This window comes from Phascolarctos cinereus, unplaced genomic scaffold (assembly GCF_003287225.1).
Source record: "Phascolarctos cinereus isolate Bilbo 61053 unplaced genomic scaffold, phaCin_HiC Scaffold_4;HRSCAF=312, whole genome shotgun sequence".
NCBI classification, from domain to species: Eukaryota; Metazoa; Chordata; class Mammalia; order Diprotodontia; family Phascolarctidae; genus Phascolarctos; species Phascolarctos cinereus.
Genome location: NW_027555847.1, coordinates 151,596,240 through 151,615,924, shown reverse-complemented (window position 1 = coordinate 151,615,924; position 19,685 = coordinate 151,596,240). Strand labels below are relative to the sequence as shown.

At 38.3% G+C, this 19,685-nt stretch overlaps 1 protein-coding gene across 11 annotated transcripts in view; it reads left to right on the top strand.

Moving 5' to 3' along the window:
- TLE1 (TLE family member 1, transcriptional corepressor) overlaps positions 1–19,685 on the top strand; it is a 118,631-nt gene that overhangs the window by 31,725 nt on the left and 67,221 nt on the right. For 5 of the 11 annotated variants that reach the window (XM_020966919.2, XM_020966920.2, XM_078152666.1 and 2 more), the window contains 2 exons: positions 2,300–2,362; positions 5,843–5,947. In XM_020966919.2, coding sequence (XP_020822578.1) covers positions 2,300–2,362; positions 5,843–5,947 — 168 coding nt within the window. The remainder of the gene's footprint in view (positions 1–2,299; positions 2,363–5,842; positions 5,948–19,685) is intronic. The other 6 variants (XM_020966925.2, XM_020966922.2, XM_020966923.2 and 3 more) reach the window with 2 other exon arrangements.

The window sequence follows — 19,685 nt, the reverse complement described above, 5'->3', positions numbered from 1 at the left end:
TTCCTCTTGTCATTCTTTGATCTAGCCAAACTGCCCATCTCTGTCTTCTTCTCAAATGACCTTCAGTCTCCCATCTCCTTATTTTTGTACTGGCCATCCTGTATGTATTTTCTTCTTGTCTTATTTCTGCTACTAGGAGCACACTACTAGTATACTTACCTCAGAATATCTTATATTTAACTACTTGGAAGATATTTCTATTTATTCACCTTATTTATGCTCTGTCTACTTATATATATGTACTTACTGTATCTCCTCTTAGAATGTAACCTTCTTGTGAGTGTATGAATTGTTTCATTCCTTGAATTGATGTCCTTACTGCTTAGCAAAATGCCTTGTATACAATAGGTATTTAATAGATACTTGTTGATTAATTGATTGTAATTCTCAGATTTAGTCTTGTGTCATCACAAAGATAAACCAGAGATTCTTCATCTGGGGTAGATAGATCTTCCAAGGAGTCCACAGATACATTTCAAGGGGTCTATAATCATGGATGGGAACAAAAATTACATCTTCATTTCAGTATAATTGGTTTCCTTTGTAATGCTATGTATTCTGTTTGATGACTACTAAAACATCATTCTGAGAAGGGGTCCATAGGCTTCAGTAGGCTATCAGAGGGTTAAGAACCTCAGAGCTAAGGCCTCATGTCAACAGTATTTCTTTCCAAAAATTTTTTGTTTTAATATGTTTTTATTTCATTAAATATTTCTCATCACATTTTAAATTATTTAAACATTTATTTTTATGAATTGAATTTCAAATTCTTTTCCTTCTGCCCCTCCCCCACACCTTGAGAAGGCAGATAGTATGTTGATTATACATATGAAGTTATGCAAAACGTATTTCCATATTAACCAAATTGCAAGAGAAAACAACCCCTTCTCCCCCATTTTTAAAGTGTGCTTCAGTCTGCACACAGAGTTCATCAGCCCTCTCTCTGGAAGTGGATAGCAATTCAAAAAGTCTTAAAATCTCAAGTTGTCTTCAGCCACCTGAAAAATGTGTGAAATTCATTTAGATTCTTTTCTTGTTTTTGATAATATTTGTAAAGCATTTAGTTATGTGCCTTGCATGTAATAGGCACTTAATTTTTTTCTTTTTATGGAGAACGGGATGGTTGGTGAATGATTGCTGGAAGAGAAAGAAACAATAATCATTTCCCTCCTGCCATGATGCAAATGATCACTGGACTAGAATCCAGGAGACCTGCATTACCCCACTAACTAGATGTAGTTTTACTATCTCTGGGTCTAAGCTTTCTCATTTGTAAAATGAGGGGGTTAGACTTCATGAGACGTGTAAGTTCATTTATGGTAGCCTTAAACTTAAGAATGACATAACATGCTTTGGTTTCCCCCTGTACTGCTTTGGAGGAACGTGATTACAGGCGTAATGGTGGTATTTTAAGTTGCATTGACACTTGCCTAAAGACTGACCACTTTGGTAGTAGGAACCCCCATCAGTAAGTATTAAGTATGTGTGGCCTTATTTTATGAACTGCAATCTCAAATTCACTGGATTTTGATAAGTCACTGAGGAACAAGGTTGATAGGAGAGAATATGGTGGTTGGTTCTTTTGTCAGTTATTCTTATTCCATGGGTCAGAACCTTAAATTGGATCTTGCACTAGATTTGTAATTCTTGTAAGCAGTGGAGGAGAAATGCTTGGCTTATTAATGATTGACTCCGTTGGCAAGATTTATTGCTTAGAGTTTTAGACATTAAAGGGAACTTGACCCTTCCCCTGCTTTTTTGGTAGCACCCTGGGGTCTTGAGTTTCCTCAAGGGGTACCATAAAATTGTCAAACTGGAATATTTAAGTGATTTATAGTTCATTTTAAAACATGTTGGTATTTCAAATTTCATAGTTATAAACTGGAAAATCAGACACAATAACCCTTAATTCTGAAAAGGATGGGAATCACTTGGTTAAGTTAGCCACATAACTTCTGTCTGCCCGTATCTTGTCTTAGACATTAACTATTTGTTAGTACAAAACAGTGAGAGTTAGCAAACCATGAGTATAGCATTCTCAAATCTACTATTATCTAATTAAGAAACCATGAAGCCATGTAAACTATAATAGCTCAGTTTATCCTTCTGTAAAGTGGGATGAAATTCAGCTACCCACTTACCTCATTAGGGTGTAAAGATTAATGATGCAACTTTGTAAGGCATTTTTAGATCCTCAAATAAAGAAAGTACATAGTATTTGGGGGTATGAAAGCTTTCTTAGGAAGTGGTTATAAGTAGCCTAATTGTTTGTATGTTGTTTTTTTTTTTATCTCTACAGACTGAAATCGCCAAGAGATTGAATACAATTTGTGCACAAGTCATCCCATTTCTGTCTCAGGAAGTAAGTAAAACTGTTCAGCTGTTAAAGTGCAATTATGTTGCTTCTCTGTTTGCAAATTAGCTAGTTTTAAGATGTTAATTTTATCACAACGAACAAGTGTGAAGAACATCTGTTACAGCTGAAGTGTGCAAACCCCCTGCTATTCGGTTGAACAGATCTGAGGGCAAGCTGCTGAACTGGCGACAATAGCTCAACTTCAAATTAATTCTTTTCAGAAGAAAACTGCAAAATGGCTATCAAGATAAAGCTTTTTTTTGAGCTGCAGTAGTAACTACTGATCACTCACATGCTCCTCATTTTTTTTTAATTAAAACAAGAATTTGTCCTGTAATGTTAGCTCTAAAAGTCATTTTTTTCCCTGCATCTGTAGGAAGTAAATACACATCTTACTAGATCCCAGGGTAAACCTTAAATGTTAAGAGGCACAATGCGTCTGAGATTATAATAGCACCTCGCTTTTATATAGTTGTACTCTTTACAAGAAAAACTCAGAACTATCATGTGAAAGATACTGGGCATAAAGGTGCTTTGGAAGTATACATAGGGCAGCTAGGTGGCGCAGTGAATGGAGCACTGGTGAGTTCAGATCTGGCCTCAGACATTGACTAGGTTTGTGATCCTGGGCAAGTCACTTAAAATCCAGATTGGCTCCAAAAGAAAAAAAAAGTCTCTAAACAACATGTGTTGTAGAAAGAGTACTGGGTTTGGAGTCAGAGGGCCTGGTTCAATTCTTGGCTTTGCTGTTTTACTGCCTTTCTGACCTTGGGAAGTCACTTCAACTCTGGGCCTCAATTTGCCAGGAGGAAGTTGCACTGGTTGAAGAAGGTCCAGTGTGATTTTTAAATTAAGGTTTAGGGTCAGTAACCATCTAGACAAATATCTTCCTAAGGGGCAGCTGGGTGGCACAGTGGATAGAACACCAGCCCTGAAGTCAGGAGGGCCTGAGTTCAAATCTGACCTCAGGCCAAACACTTGACACTTACTAGCTGTGTGACCCTGGGCAAATCACTTAACCCCAGTTGCCTAAAAAAGAAAGAAAAAACAAATATCTTCCTAAGTAATAGGTCTTTATAAATGACACCCATTGACTTAATATAGATGAGCTTTTTGTTCGGCATCCTGTATACTTGCCCTTTTGATCTGGTGATGTTTAAAAAAAAAAAAGGGTGCCTGAATTCAGATCCTCCATCTATTGCTAACCATGCAGCCTGGATTGAGTCCCTCAACCGCTGGGGATGTGAGTTTTCTTGTCCCTAAGATGGGAGATTTGAACTGACTGATTTCTTCCTAGCTCCAAAAGTTCTGTAACTTTTAAATGGGGCTGTTTGCTGAAAATAACACTTGGTCGTTGCTTCTCAGTCCTCCCCATCTCCCTTTCCCCTCATTTGTCTAGATTTTATTAAGTGTACTCTTGAGGGCAATGTGATATATTCCCTAAATTAAAATGATTATGGGGGTAGAGATGGACATACAGTATCCTCTTATGGAGATTGGGGGTGGCAGGAGGGAGATAAGAATGAGAAGGAAGTCCAAATAAGGTAACTTTTTAAAGCTGGAGGTAGATTAAGAATTGGTAGAACATATCACTCTAGGCTTTACTTCTTTATCTTTGAAGAGTTAATTTTGCCCTTTTAAAAACTGCTTCTTGTCTTCAAGTCTTTACATTTTGCTTGATGAGGTAAAACTCAGTATGTGGGTGGGTCGGTCATTTTTACATTACCTCGCTCAGTGTTTCATGCACATTTTGTGTTTATGTAGTTTGTTTTAGGACCTCAGAATATTCTTGCTTTGGGGGGAACTCAGGAGTTAGGAAAGAGTGCAAGAGGTTACTAGGTGGCATAGTGGATAGAGTGTTGGACTTGGAGTCATGAGTTCAAATCTTGCCTTAGACATTTACTGTCTCTTTTATTTTGAGCAATTCACTTGACTTTTGTCTACCTCAGTTTCCTCATCTGTAAAATAGGTTTAATAGCAACATCTGCCCCTCCCCCACCCCACCCTCCAGGTTGTTGTAAAGATCAAATGAGGTTACATCTATAAAGTGCTTTGCAGACCTTAAAGCACTGTATAGATGCTAGTAATCATCATCATCTAGCCCACCCTAAACAAGAATCCTTTCTGTGATATCCCCCCAAAGCGGTCATCTGTCTAGCCTGTGCTCTAGTGTAGGGCTTCTTAAACTTTTTCTATTCCCAGCAGCTTTGGCCCCTTTTCCATGGCAGCAGCATTTCATTTTCCTTGGCATTGCCATGGCCTGAGGGGCATGCGTAGTGCAAAGTGCGCATGCTTTGTGTTCAGAGCCAAGGCTGCAGTGAGGTTGCATGATGTAACACAGGCAACCCCTCCAGAAACACCTCGGATTAATTGCGCATTTGACTTTAAATTAATTTTTGGTTGTGCATTTAAGAAAGCCTTCACTGTTGCCAAATTTTTTATAATGAGGTCACAACCCACAGTTTAAGAAGTGCTGCTCTAGTGAGGGAGAGGTGAAGCCCACTATTTCCAGAAGTAACCAATTCCACTTTAGCATAGCTCTTGTTGTTAAGGAAATTTTCCTTTCATTGAATCCAAACGTGTATCTTTGCAACTTTCAACCATTTTTGCCTTTTGGGACCAAACGCTACTCCATTTTTGTAACACACCCCTTCAAGTGCATGCAGACATCTATCATGTCCTCTCTTCAAGTTGTCTATTATTCTCTGGGCTCAACATCCCCTGTTCTTTTTATTCACCATCATATGGCACAATCTTGAAACCTGTTAGCTTTGTGAATTTTTCCAGGTTGTCAACGTCCTTAAAATACCCCTTACTGAACATACTACTCTAGATGAAGTCTCACTAGGAAAGGATGCTGTGAGAAATTCACCTCCAAATTCATAGGAACTATGCCTTTGTTAGTGTAGCCTAAGATGAAATTAGCTTTTTTTCATTCTTTTAATTTATAATCAACCTTTAGTTCATTCATTAAAATCAGATCTTAATTTTTTTTTCTGATGAATTGCTGTCTTAGCTATACCTCCTCTCCATTTTGTACTTGTGAAGTTAATTTTTTGAGCCCAGGTGTAGGATTTTACATTTATGTCTTGAAATTTCATCATAGCTGATTCATTCTTGGTGTTCTAGCATCTTTCCCACGTATTGGTCTAAAAAAAAAAATCACAAACAGGCATCAGAGAACTTGGTGCCCCCAGGTATTGGTGAAATACAGAGCTCTTAAAATAGTCATTTCTAGGTTCCCTCTGCTTAATGCTTTGCATTTATTTTCGTGTATTAAAATAGCATACAGGTTAGGGAGCCTATGAGGATGGTGGGTTCATTTAAAACCTTTGCCTTTGCTCTGTGCTATATTTAGCAAGTGTTTCTTGTTTACTTTCCCTGTGCTTAAAGGTTTTTGGAAGGAACAAGTAAAGAGTTCTTGGCTTACTTATCTCCTTGCCTTAACTTGGCTTAACTCCTTGCCTTCTCTCCTTACTTCCAAAGCATCAGCAACAAGTGGCTCAAGCAGTTGAACGTGCCAAGCAAGTGACCATGGCTGAGTTGAATGCCATCATCGGGGTACGTGGTCTTCCAGGGCTCCCTCCTACAGTGTGTATAACCAGCTTTCATTTCTTATTGATTGCTAGTTTGCCATAAAGATATTTTTGATGTCTGATGTAATTGTGTAGATGATGTGTATTTTTATCGACTTGTATTTTTGATGGGGGAAGGGGAGGGGAAAGAAAACCTTATTTTGCACTGGTACGATAAATGTGGTTTGTTTCCCTGCTCCAAGCAGGCATTCATTGCGTTAGCAATAACAAGACTTTTAGTATCGCATTAGTTAAACAAAAGCTTCTAGATTGGTAGCCTTCTAAATGTTTTTCTTTCCCTTCCTCCTGTGGCATGGGATCAGCGAGGCTAAGGCTGAGCTTTACATTGCTTCAGTTCATTTAGTTATCTTTGCTTTTGCCTTCTGCTTTTCAAAGTACTTGGAACCTGTATAACTATTCACCCTTCTTCCTCTTTCTTTCTTGTACAACTTTCATGAATTTTAAAGGGGCTCACCAGTGAAAAGAAATTTCTATTGCTTTTGAAGAAGTGTTAATTGTCTGACATAGTGTTCTAATAGCCTTTCACCAAGTTTTTGATTTTAAATATGCTGAGATCAGTTAATACTCCTTGCTTGTGACTGGTTGTCAATCACAGGTCATTGGCTGTGCATTCATGAACTTGGTGAACCGTGCATTCCTTCCACTGCATGAGTCCATCCTCTCCACCCCCCACCTGACATAGAGTCTCCAGAATGTTTCTCATGTTTTCTGCCCTTCCAGTCGAAGTGAAAGAAGTAGCCGAAACAAGGAGCCGTCCTTTCTGATTTTATTCATATTGTGAGCGCCCCGAGCGGATTCAAATTACTCATTTATCAATTTATGTTAATTGCTTGTGAGAAGATGCCCTGCTGGTCTTTATGGTTCCCTCAGACACTTTGTAATGATAATTAGACATGCTGCTCTACGGATTAGCAGTGCCATAGTCCAATGACGTCTGCAGACAATGGGACCAGTTGATCCATCTGTGCTTAAAATTACATCCCAACTGGAGATGGAGAAAAAGCATAAGAGCCAGGGAGGATTAAAAGAATGAGCCTCAGCTTGAAAAATTCTCCTTTCATCAGTTTCTCAATTGCAGATCTGCAGTCAGTTTGCCCATGGTAAGCTATTGGCAGTCAATTAGGTGAAATAAACTGGGAGGGTGACCTTCATTCCCTTTTAATAGCTTTTTCCTCCCTGAAATGGGGAGCTTCAGTGGATTTTCAGCTTAAATTTTATTCAAGCTGCTTTATTACACTTGACAGCTTAGCTCTGCATAAACAATCCCCCCCTCCCCCAAATCCAAGCCCTGCTTCCCCCGGCCCCCCCTCAGTATCACATTTTGACTGTTACTTAGTCGGCTCTCTAATCACATTCAACAAAAAAACACAATTACATCTACATTTGTCTGCAACCTTCTGTACCTTTTTCTTGGGGAATGGATTGCTTTGTTCTGGCATTCCAATCAGATATTCATATGAAGCTGTGCCATGTACAGTGTTTGATTTGGAGAGGGAATAAGCAGTTATATAGTGCCTACTGTGTGCTGGGTACTGAGCTAAGCCCTTTACACATGTTATCTCAAAGAATAATAGTGAATTCTAGTTGTAGTTTGATCACAACTTCTTTCCAAAAAAAAAAAAGAATAAGAATTTATTTTGATTAAAACAAAATATAGGCAAGAAATTCCCCAAGCATGGAGTTTATCACACTAGTTTTCCTGTAAGTTCTGTATGTTTCAGCACAATTTATTAATAGTGAAATTTTGTAATAGATTCTTAGACATATACAATCTCCTTTTATTTCAAGCTCAGAAAAATATAATTGAAAATCTTGAGCTTTACCACCCCCACAAACAAAAGAGACCAGTGTCAGGAGTTCTTTTAGAAGTGGGGGCTTAAGAGTTACCTGAATTACTTTGTTCTGGAAAACTTAATGTTTCATTAATACAGAGTATGGCAGCACAGCAGAAAAGCTACATCAGTTAAGTGTAGGCCATACACAAGACTTATGGCAGCCAGTTGTCTTCAGCACACTTAGCAATCTAATCTTTTATAACTGATCATTTTAAGTACGTATTAATTTGTCAGAGAGATCTTTTTATGGTTGGATGTGATCAGTAATGATCCTATCTGAAACCGTAAGTTTCATGCTCTGACATATGCTTGATTTTACTTGAAAGGGATTGTGTGCATCCTAGAAAATTGGAGTAGCATAAAATTGGGTTGACAATTCAGTAGACCTTTGCACCCCATTCATTGAACATGCAGTGTGTCAACCTCTCTCCCCAGAGGGGAGGAGGCATCAGGAGGCTGTCTGTTCCAACAAGCAGCAGCTGTACACCAAAGTAAATGCAGCCTGGTTTGATAGCAGCTGTCAGTATTGTTCAGGGACCTGACTTAGTGTAAAGAACAATAGAAGGGGCCATGCCCTTAAACTGCATCGTCTTTCAGGCTAAGAAAAGAAATAGTAATTTAACGGTTTAGACGTCCATTACAAGTGTGAAAGATCATGAAAGAGTCCTCTTTAAAATGCAAATGAGGAGAAAATTCTCAGTTTAAGGTACAGTCAAAGAACTTTAGTGCTCAGTAGTGCTAAAGATGTTACTCTAAGGTAAACTTGGGGGTGGGGGAGTTGGAAAAAAAGGTTAGGTTTTCTTTACAGTAGAAAACTTAACCTGGTTAAGCATCTATGTATTCTTGTGTTCTTAATACTTGGATCTGAAACTAGGCAATCTGGGGAGAAGGGAAGTTTTAAAATTTTTCTTAATAGATGATTCAAAATACTGTTAATTTCTCTTAGAAATAAACTCAATTCTTGTAGCTAGAACAGTTTTGTTAATATATTTCTCTTCTGTTGTTAGCCTTTTCTCACCCCCTTCTTGAGAGGGAGGGAGACTGACTCTTGAAATTTTATATTCCGGGCTTTGTTTTTCTGTTTTTGGCTTTGAATATTTCAGTGGTGAAGGAGAAAAAGCAAATTTGATGGCTTCGGTAGAATAATGATTGCATGTTTACCTGTCGAATGCTGCTTTTTAAAAGCTATTTGTTATTAAATGGGTTGTGTTCTTGGAACCATAAAAGGGCTATTTAATAATACAGAGTCCTTAATGAACTCAGGGTTTGGTCTGGTTTGACACACAAACCACCAAGGCTTTAGAAGAACAAGATGAGCTGAGGGAAATGAATATATATGAATGCAAGCACTTGAGTATCAGATTTCTACAGGCAGTCCTTACACTTAGTGGGCTATTATTCCTGGAAAAACTGCTTTTAAGCTTGACGTAAGTCAAATCTAAATTTTTCCGTAGAAACAGTAGTAGGATGGAGGTTATATACCTATGTACCTAACTGATGTTCAATCCTTTATAAAATGACTCCAGACATATAAAAGGGAAGATGAGTTATGTACAAAGATGAGAGCTGTACTTGGAGTCAGGAAGACCCAAGTTCAAATTCAACCTCAAACGTTTACTATCTGTATGACCCTGAGCAAATTTAACCTTTGGTTTCTTCACTTGTAAATGGAGAGTATTAATAGCACTATCCTCATAGGGTTGTAAGGATCAAAGGATAATATATGTAAAATTCTTTTCAAACCTTAAAGCAAAATATTACGTTGTCTAACCTGACATATAACCAAAAATTTTTGCACCTGGGACAAGGAGTAATAAACGGGTCCTCGATTGGAGGATAGGGAGGCAGTAGAGAAGGCTGGGCAGGGGAGGAACTCACCTCAGTTTGCCATCTGGTACCCTCTTTTTAAAAATAATTGTTATTGGTAAGTAGCTGCTAAGCTTTGTTTTTATGTTGCCGAAGAACTTCGAATTTCAGTCCTCTCTAAATTTGGTGTCCTGGGTGAAGTGACAGTCACCCTTCACTTAGTCATCTCTATGGCTTTAGCCCACTTTGCTTTATGATGTGTGCAAGGCATGCCCAAACTTCATCTTCACTCACTGTGGTAAGGCAGGGAAGGGGAGAATGCTGGTTCTTGACTCAAGAGACCTGTGTTTAAATTCCATCACTGACTTTAGCCTGTGTGGCAAGGAGGAAGTTATTTTCAACTCCCTGAGTCTGTTTTCTCATCTGATAAAACAGAGATAATAATATTTGCACTACCTACTTCCAAGGATCTTTGTGAAGAGCACTTTTTAAACCTTTAATGATATACAAATGTAAGTTAAATGTGAAATTTTAATGTCATTTATATTTTGACTAGTTAACTAGCATTAGACCATCCCAACCTAGTGATTATCACCTCATTATTCAGTCTGTCTTTTCACCTTTCCCTGCACTTTCCCAGTATCAGACAATCCCATTTTCAGGATTTTGTCCTCATTTCTTTCTTGTAAAGCACCCCTAACTATTCCTGTCCTTGGAATATCCAACTCTCAACCTCAACTGATACAGCTGTGCTGAGTCTTCGCAAGGGTTACCATAATAAATATTTTTAAAAGTCATATTAATAAGAATAATTGGCTTCTGTGATTAAAGTACTGGCCAAGTTGGTCAAAGACTGACTGGTTGGCAATTCTTCCCCTCCCTCATTATGCCACTGTTGTTACTTTCCTATATATTTCCACTTTTGTAGTATGTTGTCTGGATACTAACTTTCCCAGTAAAATACATTACCTAATTGCTTCTACAATTACAATTCTACAATTGTTGTTTATATATTATATGCCCTCCAATCTGTGAATTTAAAAAATTGATATCTTTAGATATAATTGGTTTCCTTTATGATCATATGTATTATATTTTAGGCATTTAAAAATCTTTGGAGGGGCAGCAAGGTGGTGCGGCGGATAGAGCACCCTCCTTGAAGTCAGGAGGACCTGAGTTCAGATCTGGCCTCAGACCAAATACTTGATTTTCACTAGCTGTCTCACCCTGGGCAAGTCACTTAACCCCAATTGCCTAAAATTAAAAAAAAAAAATCTTCAGATAAATGGTCCATGGGCTTCACCTGATTGCAAAAGGGGTTTATGACACACACACACACACACACACACACACACACACACACACACACACACACACACACACAAAATAGGTTTTAAAAACTTATGCTTTAGTTGATCTGTTTGGTTTTTTTTTTTAGGTCTAGCATAAAACCTCCTTAAAAATACATATACACTGATCAGGATTTAATGCAATAGTAATGCATGTTGCATTTAAAATGATGCACTGTTATATGATTCAGAGTTCTTTCCTATTGCTACTTTATTTTACTGTAACATACTAGACGGTAAGAAAAGTCTTCATCAAGGTAATGAGATTATTCAAGGAAATTTAAAGAGGTATCCTTGATTGAGGTGAGGCAGGAGGTGGAGCCTGGAGGACTTTGAACCACTTTTTCCACTCTTTGGGAAACTTGGGGATTATCTGTTTAACTGTTGTTTTTCCTCTCTGAAAATTTCTCTGTAGGCTTTGGAGATCAGGCTTTTGACATTTTAGCCTCCCTAGAAATAGGCTTCTTTGGGCTTCCAGAGTTTTACAGGGCTTACCTGCCTTTTGAAATATATGAACCAAACTTTATTGCCTTTCTCTGTTTCAAAAAATATATTCTTTGATCCCTGTCTGGTTGTTTCTTCACAATGTCAAAAAGCCTCCAGGTGTTGACTTGAGCAATAGCCAAACTCCAAAGTTCAGAGTTTGATCGTGAATGTACAAGAACAGAAACTGTTTGTCCCTCCTGCATTTTTGCCACAAATCACAGAATCTGAATCTCAGGAATTTTGGAGCTGGGATTGGATTGGATCAGAACTGGAATTTTAAATGATCTACTGTCTAAGTACTCTAAGTTATTTAGCTCATCCTCTTTGAAAAGGTATGTGACTTGCCCATGGTCACATTAAAAATTTTTGCTGCTTTAGATCTTTTCTTGTTATTTTACGTCCTGTGTATACTTATTTTATATGTATTTGTCATGTCTACCAGTAGATCATACTAAGCTCACTGAGAGTGAGAATTGTTTGGTTTTTGTCTTTGGAGCTTTGTGGCTAGCACAGTACCTGGCATTCAATAAATGCAAGTTGATGGCTCAGTATTTATCACTCTCCGCCTGTGTTGTGGAAACTCCTCTACCTGTTGTATGTCAGCCACTCATCTGTGACAGGTTAGAGTTGCCTCAGACACTGAGAAGCACAGTGTCTTGCCCATAGTCTCACATCTAGCATGGGTTCCCTTCTTCCAGACCCTTCCATTGTGACCCCAAATGAGGTCATGGAGAATCAGACATGACTGAACAACAAATTTATGTGTGTGTGTGTGTCTAAACTCCTTGATGTCAAAGACTCTTTTGTTTTGTCTTTTTATCCTCAGCACCTTGCACAGTGCCTGGCATTTAAGAGTTGTTGTTGAATGGGTCCAAAGTCGGACTTGAGCCCAGGCTTTCTATCAGCAAGGCGGATTGGTCTCATTACTTTATTATTAACTACGTGACCTAGCTTGCTGTCCATGTTTCTGAGCCCATTCCCATCTTAGTTCCACCCACGTTTATGCTGTTAATAGTCTGGGGGTTATCAACTCTCTCAAGTCAGGGGAAGCATATCAGGAAATATATCATGGAATTTCCAGGCCTGCTAAGTGCCATAAATGGAAAATTAACTGAGTATTCTAAGTGCAGTTACTAGAATTCAAAGACTACTGTTTATATTTTCTTTTCTTGGACAGGGCTTACACATATTTCAGCATTTGAATTAGATGCTTTTCTTCATGCAAGAATGATTTTTAAGGTGTGTATCACTGGAAAAGCATTGCTATTCAGCACTTTCCATGATGCAAACTCTTAAGTCGGGTTACAAAAATGTGAGGTTCTTTTATTTTTTTAAACTGGTAAGGAGTAGTTTTTAGAAACCAAAAATATAATGTTTGAAAAGGAGATAAATCATTGATTTCAGTATCCAGTATACATGTAGAGGAGAATAGTCAAGTTCCAGGTACAAGGCAATTAGATTTTTGAGGTGGGATTTGAAGGAGACAGAGAGAGAGAGAGAGAGAGAGAGAGAGAGAGAGAGAGAGAGAGAGAGAGAGAGAGAGAGAGAGAGAGAGAGTGTGTGTGTATGTGTGTGTGTGTGTGTGTGTGTGTGTGTGTGTGTGTACGGGCTTATAGACTTGGAGTGTTTTTGGCCATCTAGCCAGAAAAACCAGATGTCTACTACGTGATGTGGTCACGTTAGCCACAAGAAAATCTGTCATCCCTTTAGTGATGATACAAATACCTGATGGCAATGAGTTTCAATGATTACTCTGATCTTACCCTGATTTATTTAACAATAGCTTACCTTCTTTGAAGGGTTGATCTAATTGTTTCTTTAAGCTCTGCATCAGGTAGGGCTAGTCCATGCTACAAAGCTAATCAATAATCTCATCTGTTATGCCAAATTGGGGGGAAATTTTGTATGTTGCTGATGCCTTGAAGGCATATTAGGCTTTATTTGACAGATAGGCATCTTTTTATGTTTCCTAATGAAGGCATATATGAAATGTGGCACAAAAGCTAGAAACTTATCTTGGGTTCTTGTTTCTTTGCCCAGGCTATCTCCCATGACTAGAATATACTCCTGCATCTTTTCTACCTCTAAGAATCCTATTTTCTTCAAAGACTAGTTTAAGCACCTACATGAGACCTTTTCTAATCTCCGCTAGCTGCTGGTGCTTCCTTCTCTGAAATTGCTTTGTGTTAACTTTATACAGAATTTATCCATATTTATATGTATGCATGATATTTCTTTTGATAGACTATGAGGTTCTTGAGGGCAGGGGCTGTTTCATTTCCATGTTTGTATCCACAGTACTTGGCACATAAAAGCTTAATTGATTATTCACCTTTGGTTTTTAGTATTTTAGGGGGAAATAAATGTTTTTGTCTGATTATACTCTTAAGACAGATTGAGTTGTAGGCCTCCTAAAGGGCTCTCTATTGTTGTATGAGTTGATTGGCTAAAGGATTAGCAAGATGTTGGATTATTTTTTCCCCCCTTGGATGTGGCTGACAGTTATCTCTGGGATTGTAGTGTGTGAAGTTTAAGAGGATGAGGTTAACCTCTTGAGGGTTTATTCTTAGGAGTATGCAGTTAATCCTTGGAAAGCCTATAAATACCTGGGATGTATGTGTTTCTTTGTAAAAACAGGAATACAGCCTAAAAGAATAATGCCTACAACTACCAGAAAGAATGCACTAAACACCTGGAGTAACACTCGAGGTCGTCTTTGTCAGCTGTAATCTGTTTGATGCCAAGCTCTTTATATGAGTATATCTTAATAGGATAGTGATTTATTAAATTTCCAAAAAAAGAAAGGAGTGGGGGGGGGAAGAAACTGCCAAAAGCTTTTGATGCATCCTACTTTGGGTGGAGTGCAATAAAATGTTAAGTTGTACTGCCAAGAATCATTCTCTGACAAGTGCTGGGATTCCTTCAGATCTTCGGTGTTCTTCCATAGAGTTAAGTTATTCCATGGGGTTTTGTGCATCTCCTCGTTGGAAGGTTGTTGGTCAAGGACTGGCATAAATGCTAATGGGATGTTAATGTGAGAGCATCTACAAGTTATAGAAAGATGGGAAGAACTGTAACTGTTAGAGCTCTCTGTGATACCGCCTTAAACAGTACTGACAAAGGAGCCACAGGGTGACAGAAGAGTAGGCAGAAGGGAGCAATCATACATTTTTAGGGCTAAAAAGAAATTTCAAGGTCATTGAGTATAACCAGCTTATATTACAGATGGGGACATTGAGGTCCAAAACCTGGCCAGGGTTTAACCATCTGTCTCTAGTTAGTGGCTAGAACTTGTAGACTTGATGTCCAGGTTAAATACTGTTTTCTTTACTCACCACATTGAGTGATATAACAGCGGTCATTAAGAATGCCATTATCTGACCCTGGGCAAGTCACTTAACCCTGATTGCATCACCAAAAAAAAAAATGCCATATCTTTCCTCCCCTTCCTCAAATGTTATTGATATCTTTTATTTTTATGTCACCTTCATTTCCAGGTACATCCCTTGTCCTCACACCTGCCGAGAGAGTCATTACTTGTAACAAAAAAATAAAAAAGAAAAGGGTGGGAGGACTGGACTAGTTCCGGAAAATTAACCAATGCATCAACTAAATTTGACAGTGTATGTAGTGTTCTCCACCCATAGCTCTGTAGAGAGAGTAAGGAAGTGTATTTTCTTATCTCTTTGAGCCAAACATAGTCATTATAGTTACATAGTGTTCTATCTCCCCTCCCCCCCTTTACATCATTGAAGCCATTATGTATATTTTCCTGTTTCTGCTTACTTCCCTTCCCATCAATTGATATGGCTTCCCATGCTTCTTAGTGGTTTTCATTAGAATGCTACTTCTAAGAGATTCCTATTAAGTTGTTAAGAATTCTTGTTGTTAATGATTTCAGTCATGTCTGACTCTTTGTGACCTCATTTGGTGTTTTCTTGGCAATGATACTGGAATAGTTTACCATTTCCTTCTCCAGCTTATTTTATAATTGAGGGAAACTGCAGCAAACAGGGTTAGGTGACCTGCCCAGGGTCACAGAGCTAGTAAGTATCCGAAGTCAGATTTGAACTCAGGAAGATGAGTCTTCTTGACCCCAGGCCCAGCACTCTATCCACTGCACTACCTAGCTTTTTAAGTAGCACAATGAGAAACAAATATTGGAATAATTTGCCTTCCCTTCATATATAAAGAGGCTGCTAACCAGTTAGTGGAGCCTACTTTTTAAGTTGTTTTTTCAGTAGCGGTGATACCTTTGAGTTGTACTGTCAATAGTCTTACATGATTCTAATTGTAATCAACAGTGCACATGTTTACCCTGTTTTTTTAAAGAGACTTGGTAGAGTTGGTAGGACATTCCATTAGTAGTGAGAGAGAATGGAGTAGACTGGCCTGTAATCTAACCAGTACAGCTAAACTATTGCAGACAGTGAGAAATAGTATTGTCTTGAATCACTGTCTTGATCAGAATAGTCAAGGCTTTTACAGAAATGCATGAACTTGGGGCAGGTAGGTGGCGCAGTGGGTAGAGCACTGGCCCTGAAGTCAGGAGGACCTGAGTTCAAATCCGGCTTCAGACCAAACACTTGACACTAGCTGTGTGACCCTAAGCAAGTCACTTAACCCCAGTTGCAAAAAAACAAAAAACTGAAATGCATCAGCTTTGTTAAGTGGAGAAATAGTCTTATAAATTGATTATTATTAATATCCCATATTGTATTAGATGCTTTACTGTATAAACTCAAGTAAGATTTATATTATTTTCAAGTTCTTTAGAATACTACTACTTGAACATGAAGATAAGGGAGAAAATTAGAATTGCTTTGCAAATATCTCATGTTACCCTTACAACAACCTTGTGAGGTAGGTGCTATCTTTATCCCCATTTTACATATGAGAACACAGATTGAGAGAGGGTAAGGGACATGGGCAGACTGGGGTCACACAGCTGGTAAATGTATGAGACTGAATTTGAACTTAGGTCTTCTTGACCTCAAGTCCAGCACTCTTATCTACTACCCTACCTATGGGGAAAGTGTTTACTTACATGTCAGAAGTGGGTTCCTCATCTCAGAATCCCCTGTACCAGTGAAATCACAGGCCCAATCCTTATCCATCTCTTTGGTGTCTGTAAACTCTTCATGTACCCCATTGTTTCTCATCGCATTGATTATTTATCAGTATAATCTTTAACTGAGGCTGAAGCCTTCAAATGGAATATTTTCTTTTGATTCTTCTTATTTGAGTAGTTTGAGAATTAATTGGATCTACTGGACAATTTCTGTTTATTTTCTTCCGTCCCTGTAATGGGGAGAGGCAATTCACCCAGTGATAACTTGTGTAATAGTAGCAGCAGCAGCAGGAGTAGTAGTAGTAGTAGTGGAGTTGTGTGTATGTGTATTTGTGTTTTCTAGTTGTCAGGCAATACAATAGTGAGATATTTCCATTTCCAGAAAGCTCTATTCACTATGTAAAATTGCACAATACAAACCACAGGGCTTATGGGAGGGAAATGGGGTTAGGAGCACAACACTCAAACACTTTGTCAAAGACACATAGAAAAAGATAGGAACTTCATTTAAAAACAGTAGCACAGTATCATAACATGTTAAATATCCGAGAAATACCTAAATGCTACAATAAATAGTGGCAGTGTCTGTAGCCTTGGGCTGCTGCTTGGTGTCCTGATTCCCAGGAGCTCAGGCTTGCAAAGTCTTGAGTGACAACTTGGTTTGGTAAAGATTTGAAATTCTGAAGTTTGTTTATGGAAATGGGTGTCAGAAGCATCACAGCTAATGAATTTTTGTGAAGTGGTGCAGTTTTCTGTATTCTGTCCTTGATTCTTGGGGCTAAAATCACACATAAGCTAACCTAAAATTCATGTTATGATCAGAATGTTCCCTAATATATCAGTCGTGTTAGAACAAATTCATGTTTCTGAAACAAGCCTTGTAGAAGAGCTGATTATACTTAAGCTCTTCCTTGTTTGTTTACAAGGTCTTATGCCATTTGTTTCCCCTCTCTGCACCGTAAAAACAGTCTTTAAAAGAAAGAAAAGAGCAAGAGATTGTGTAATGAGTTCAGAGTAGCGATTTGGAGAAAATATACACTAATATAAATTTTTGAACTCGAGTAACATTAAGGGTTAAAATAAATTTTTCATTCGTCATATTAACTGTTAAAACCAGAGGCAAGGGTTCAATTTTTGCCCCTGTTTGTGACCATCATGATTGTTTTCCCCACTTTGGGAAGTGGTTATTTAAAATTTTGTGTGCTTGCGGCTTTCTCTGGAAGACATGGACAAAGAGGCATTATTCCTTTGTGGGTTTTGAGGTCTCATTAACTCAAGATTTAGTACGTTTTACTCATATCCTTCCCAAATTTGACATGTTGGGGGAGGAGGATGAGAATATCAAATTCCATTGTCGTCAAATCCAAACCATCCCATGCTTGCTTTTCACCATCAATATGTAAAGGGTTCCACAGTTGATTCTTTTCTTTTTCTTTTTTTTGTATAGCAGAATATGAAGTTTGTTGGGGGGAGGGGGAGCTGTGGAGGGTGATATGTTTTAATCTTACAGTAGTATAGTTAACTCTAGAAAGTGGATGTGCATTTTTTATGAGTTGCAAAAAGGAGTTTATATGGGGACAGAGGAGTAGTGAGAGTGGAATTAAAAACATACACACACACACACACACACACACAAACACAAATCACCTTGATGGGACCAGAAATTCTAGCACATTTAATGGGCATACAAAGACATGAATTATCAAAATGTGTCCACACCTCTGTTTTTACAAATGAAGAAACTGAAGTTCAAAGAGATCAGACCACTTGCTCAAAACTTACACAGACAGCAAGACCAGACTAGGAACCTCGGTCCTCTGATTCTAAATTGTTAAAGCTAGAAGCACTGGTTCATCTTAATGTTCAAAATTAAATTCAGTGCCATTATTAAGTTAAAATGGGTAGAGGGGGACCAGATTTTCCTCCCTGTGATTTATAATATTTGGCAGTTCACTTATTTGCTTGGACAAACATTCCAAGAATCAGAGTTGGAAAGTTCCTAGTAGCCCACTCCCTACATGAAGAAGGGTCTCCTCTGTGATATGTATGGTATGGTCATCTCACCTTTGCCTGCAGATCTGTAACGAGGGATAACTTACCCCATTTCCCAATGCTTTTCTCTTCCACATTTACCTCATACCTGAAGTCAGTTATGTCTTCTCTAAGGTTTTTTTTTCTAATCTGTTAAACATACCCATTTCCTTCAACCAGTCTTCATGTCATGATCTCAACTCTCTTCACCATCCTCCTGAGAATCCATTTTCCTGGATGTTTTCCCACATATCTATGTCCTTTTGAGAAACGTTGCATGCAAAATTGAACAAGATACTCTAGATGTGTTCCAATATGGCAGATATAGTAGAATTGTCACCTTTTTGTTCTTGGACCTTGTGCTTATATCTCAGTGCAGCTTAAAATCACATTGACTTTTTTGGCAGTCTTGTAATACACTTGACTTCTTTTGAGTTTGCAGTTACCAAGAAAACAATTATAAAAAATACCCCAAAAACCAAACCCAGATTTTTTTTGAACATGAAAAAATGCTTCCCCATATTATGCTTCTGAAGTTAATTTTTTCAAGCCCAAATACAACAGTAAACATTCCAATTAAATTTCATCATCTTAGATTTTATCCAGTGTTCTAGCCTGTTGAGATCTCTTTGGATCATAACTATTTTCCGTTGTGTTTAGCTGCCCTTTGTAGTTATGTGTCATCTGCAAATGTGATAAGCATGCTATCTATGTCCTTTTCCAAATCATTGATAAAAATGTTAAACAGTGAAAATCCCTCAGGCATTCCACTGGAGAACTTCCACGTAGACATTGAACCATTAACTTTGAGTCTGGCCAGTCAACATGGCCCCTAATGGAACTGACATCTATTCCACCTTTTTATCTTCTCCCTGTGAAAAGCTTGAGAAGCTTTCTCAAACACTCTGCTAAAACCTCAGGAAACTATATGCACTGTATCTCCCTGAGTTACCCATCTGGTAGGCCCATTTTCAGAGAAATGGGGAGGGGGGAATTCAGTGAGTTTGACATGACCCATCCTTAATGAACATGACTCCTTTTTGTAGATGTTCACTAACCATTCCATTAATAATAGGTGCTAGAATTCTTCTAGGAGTCAGAGGTAAGCCCACTGGCCTGTGGTTTTTAGAGTAAAGGCTTGCTAAAGTGATATAA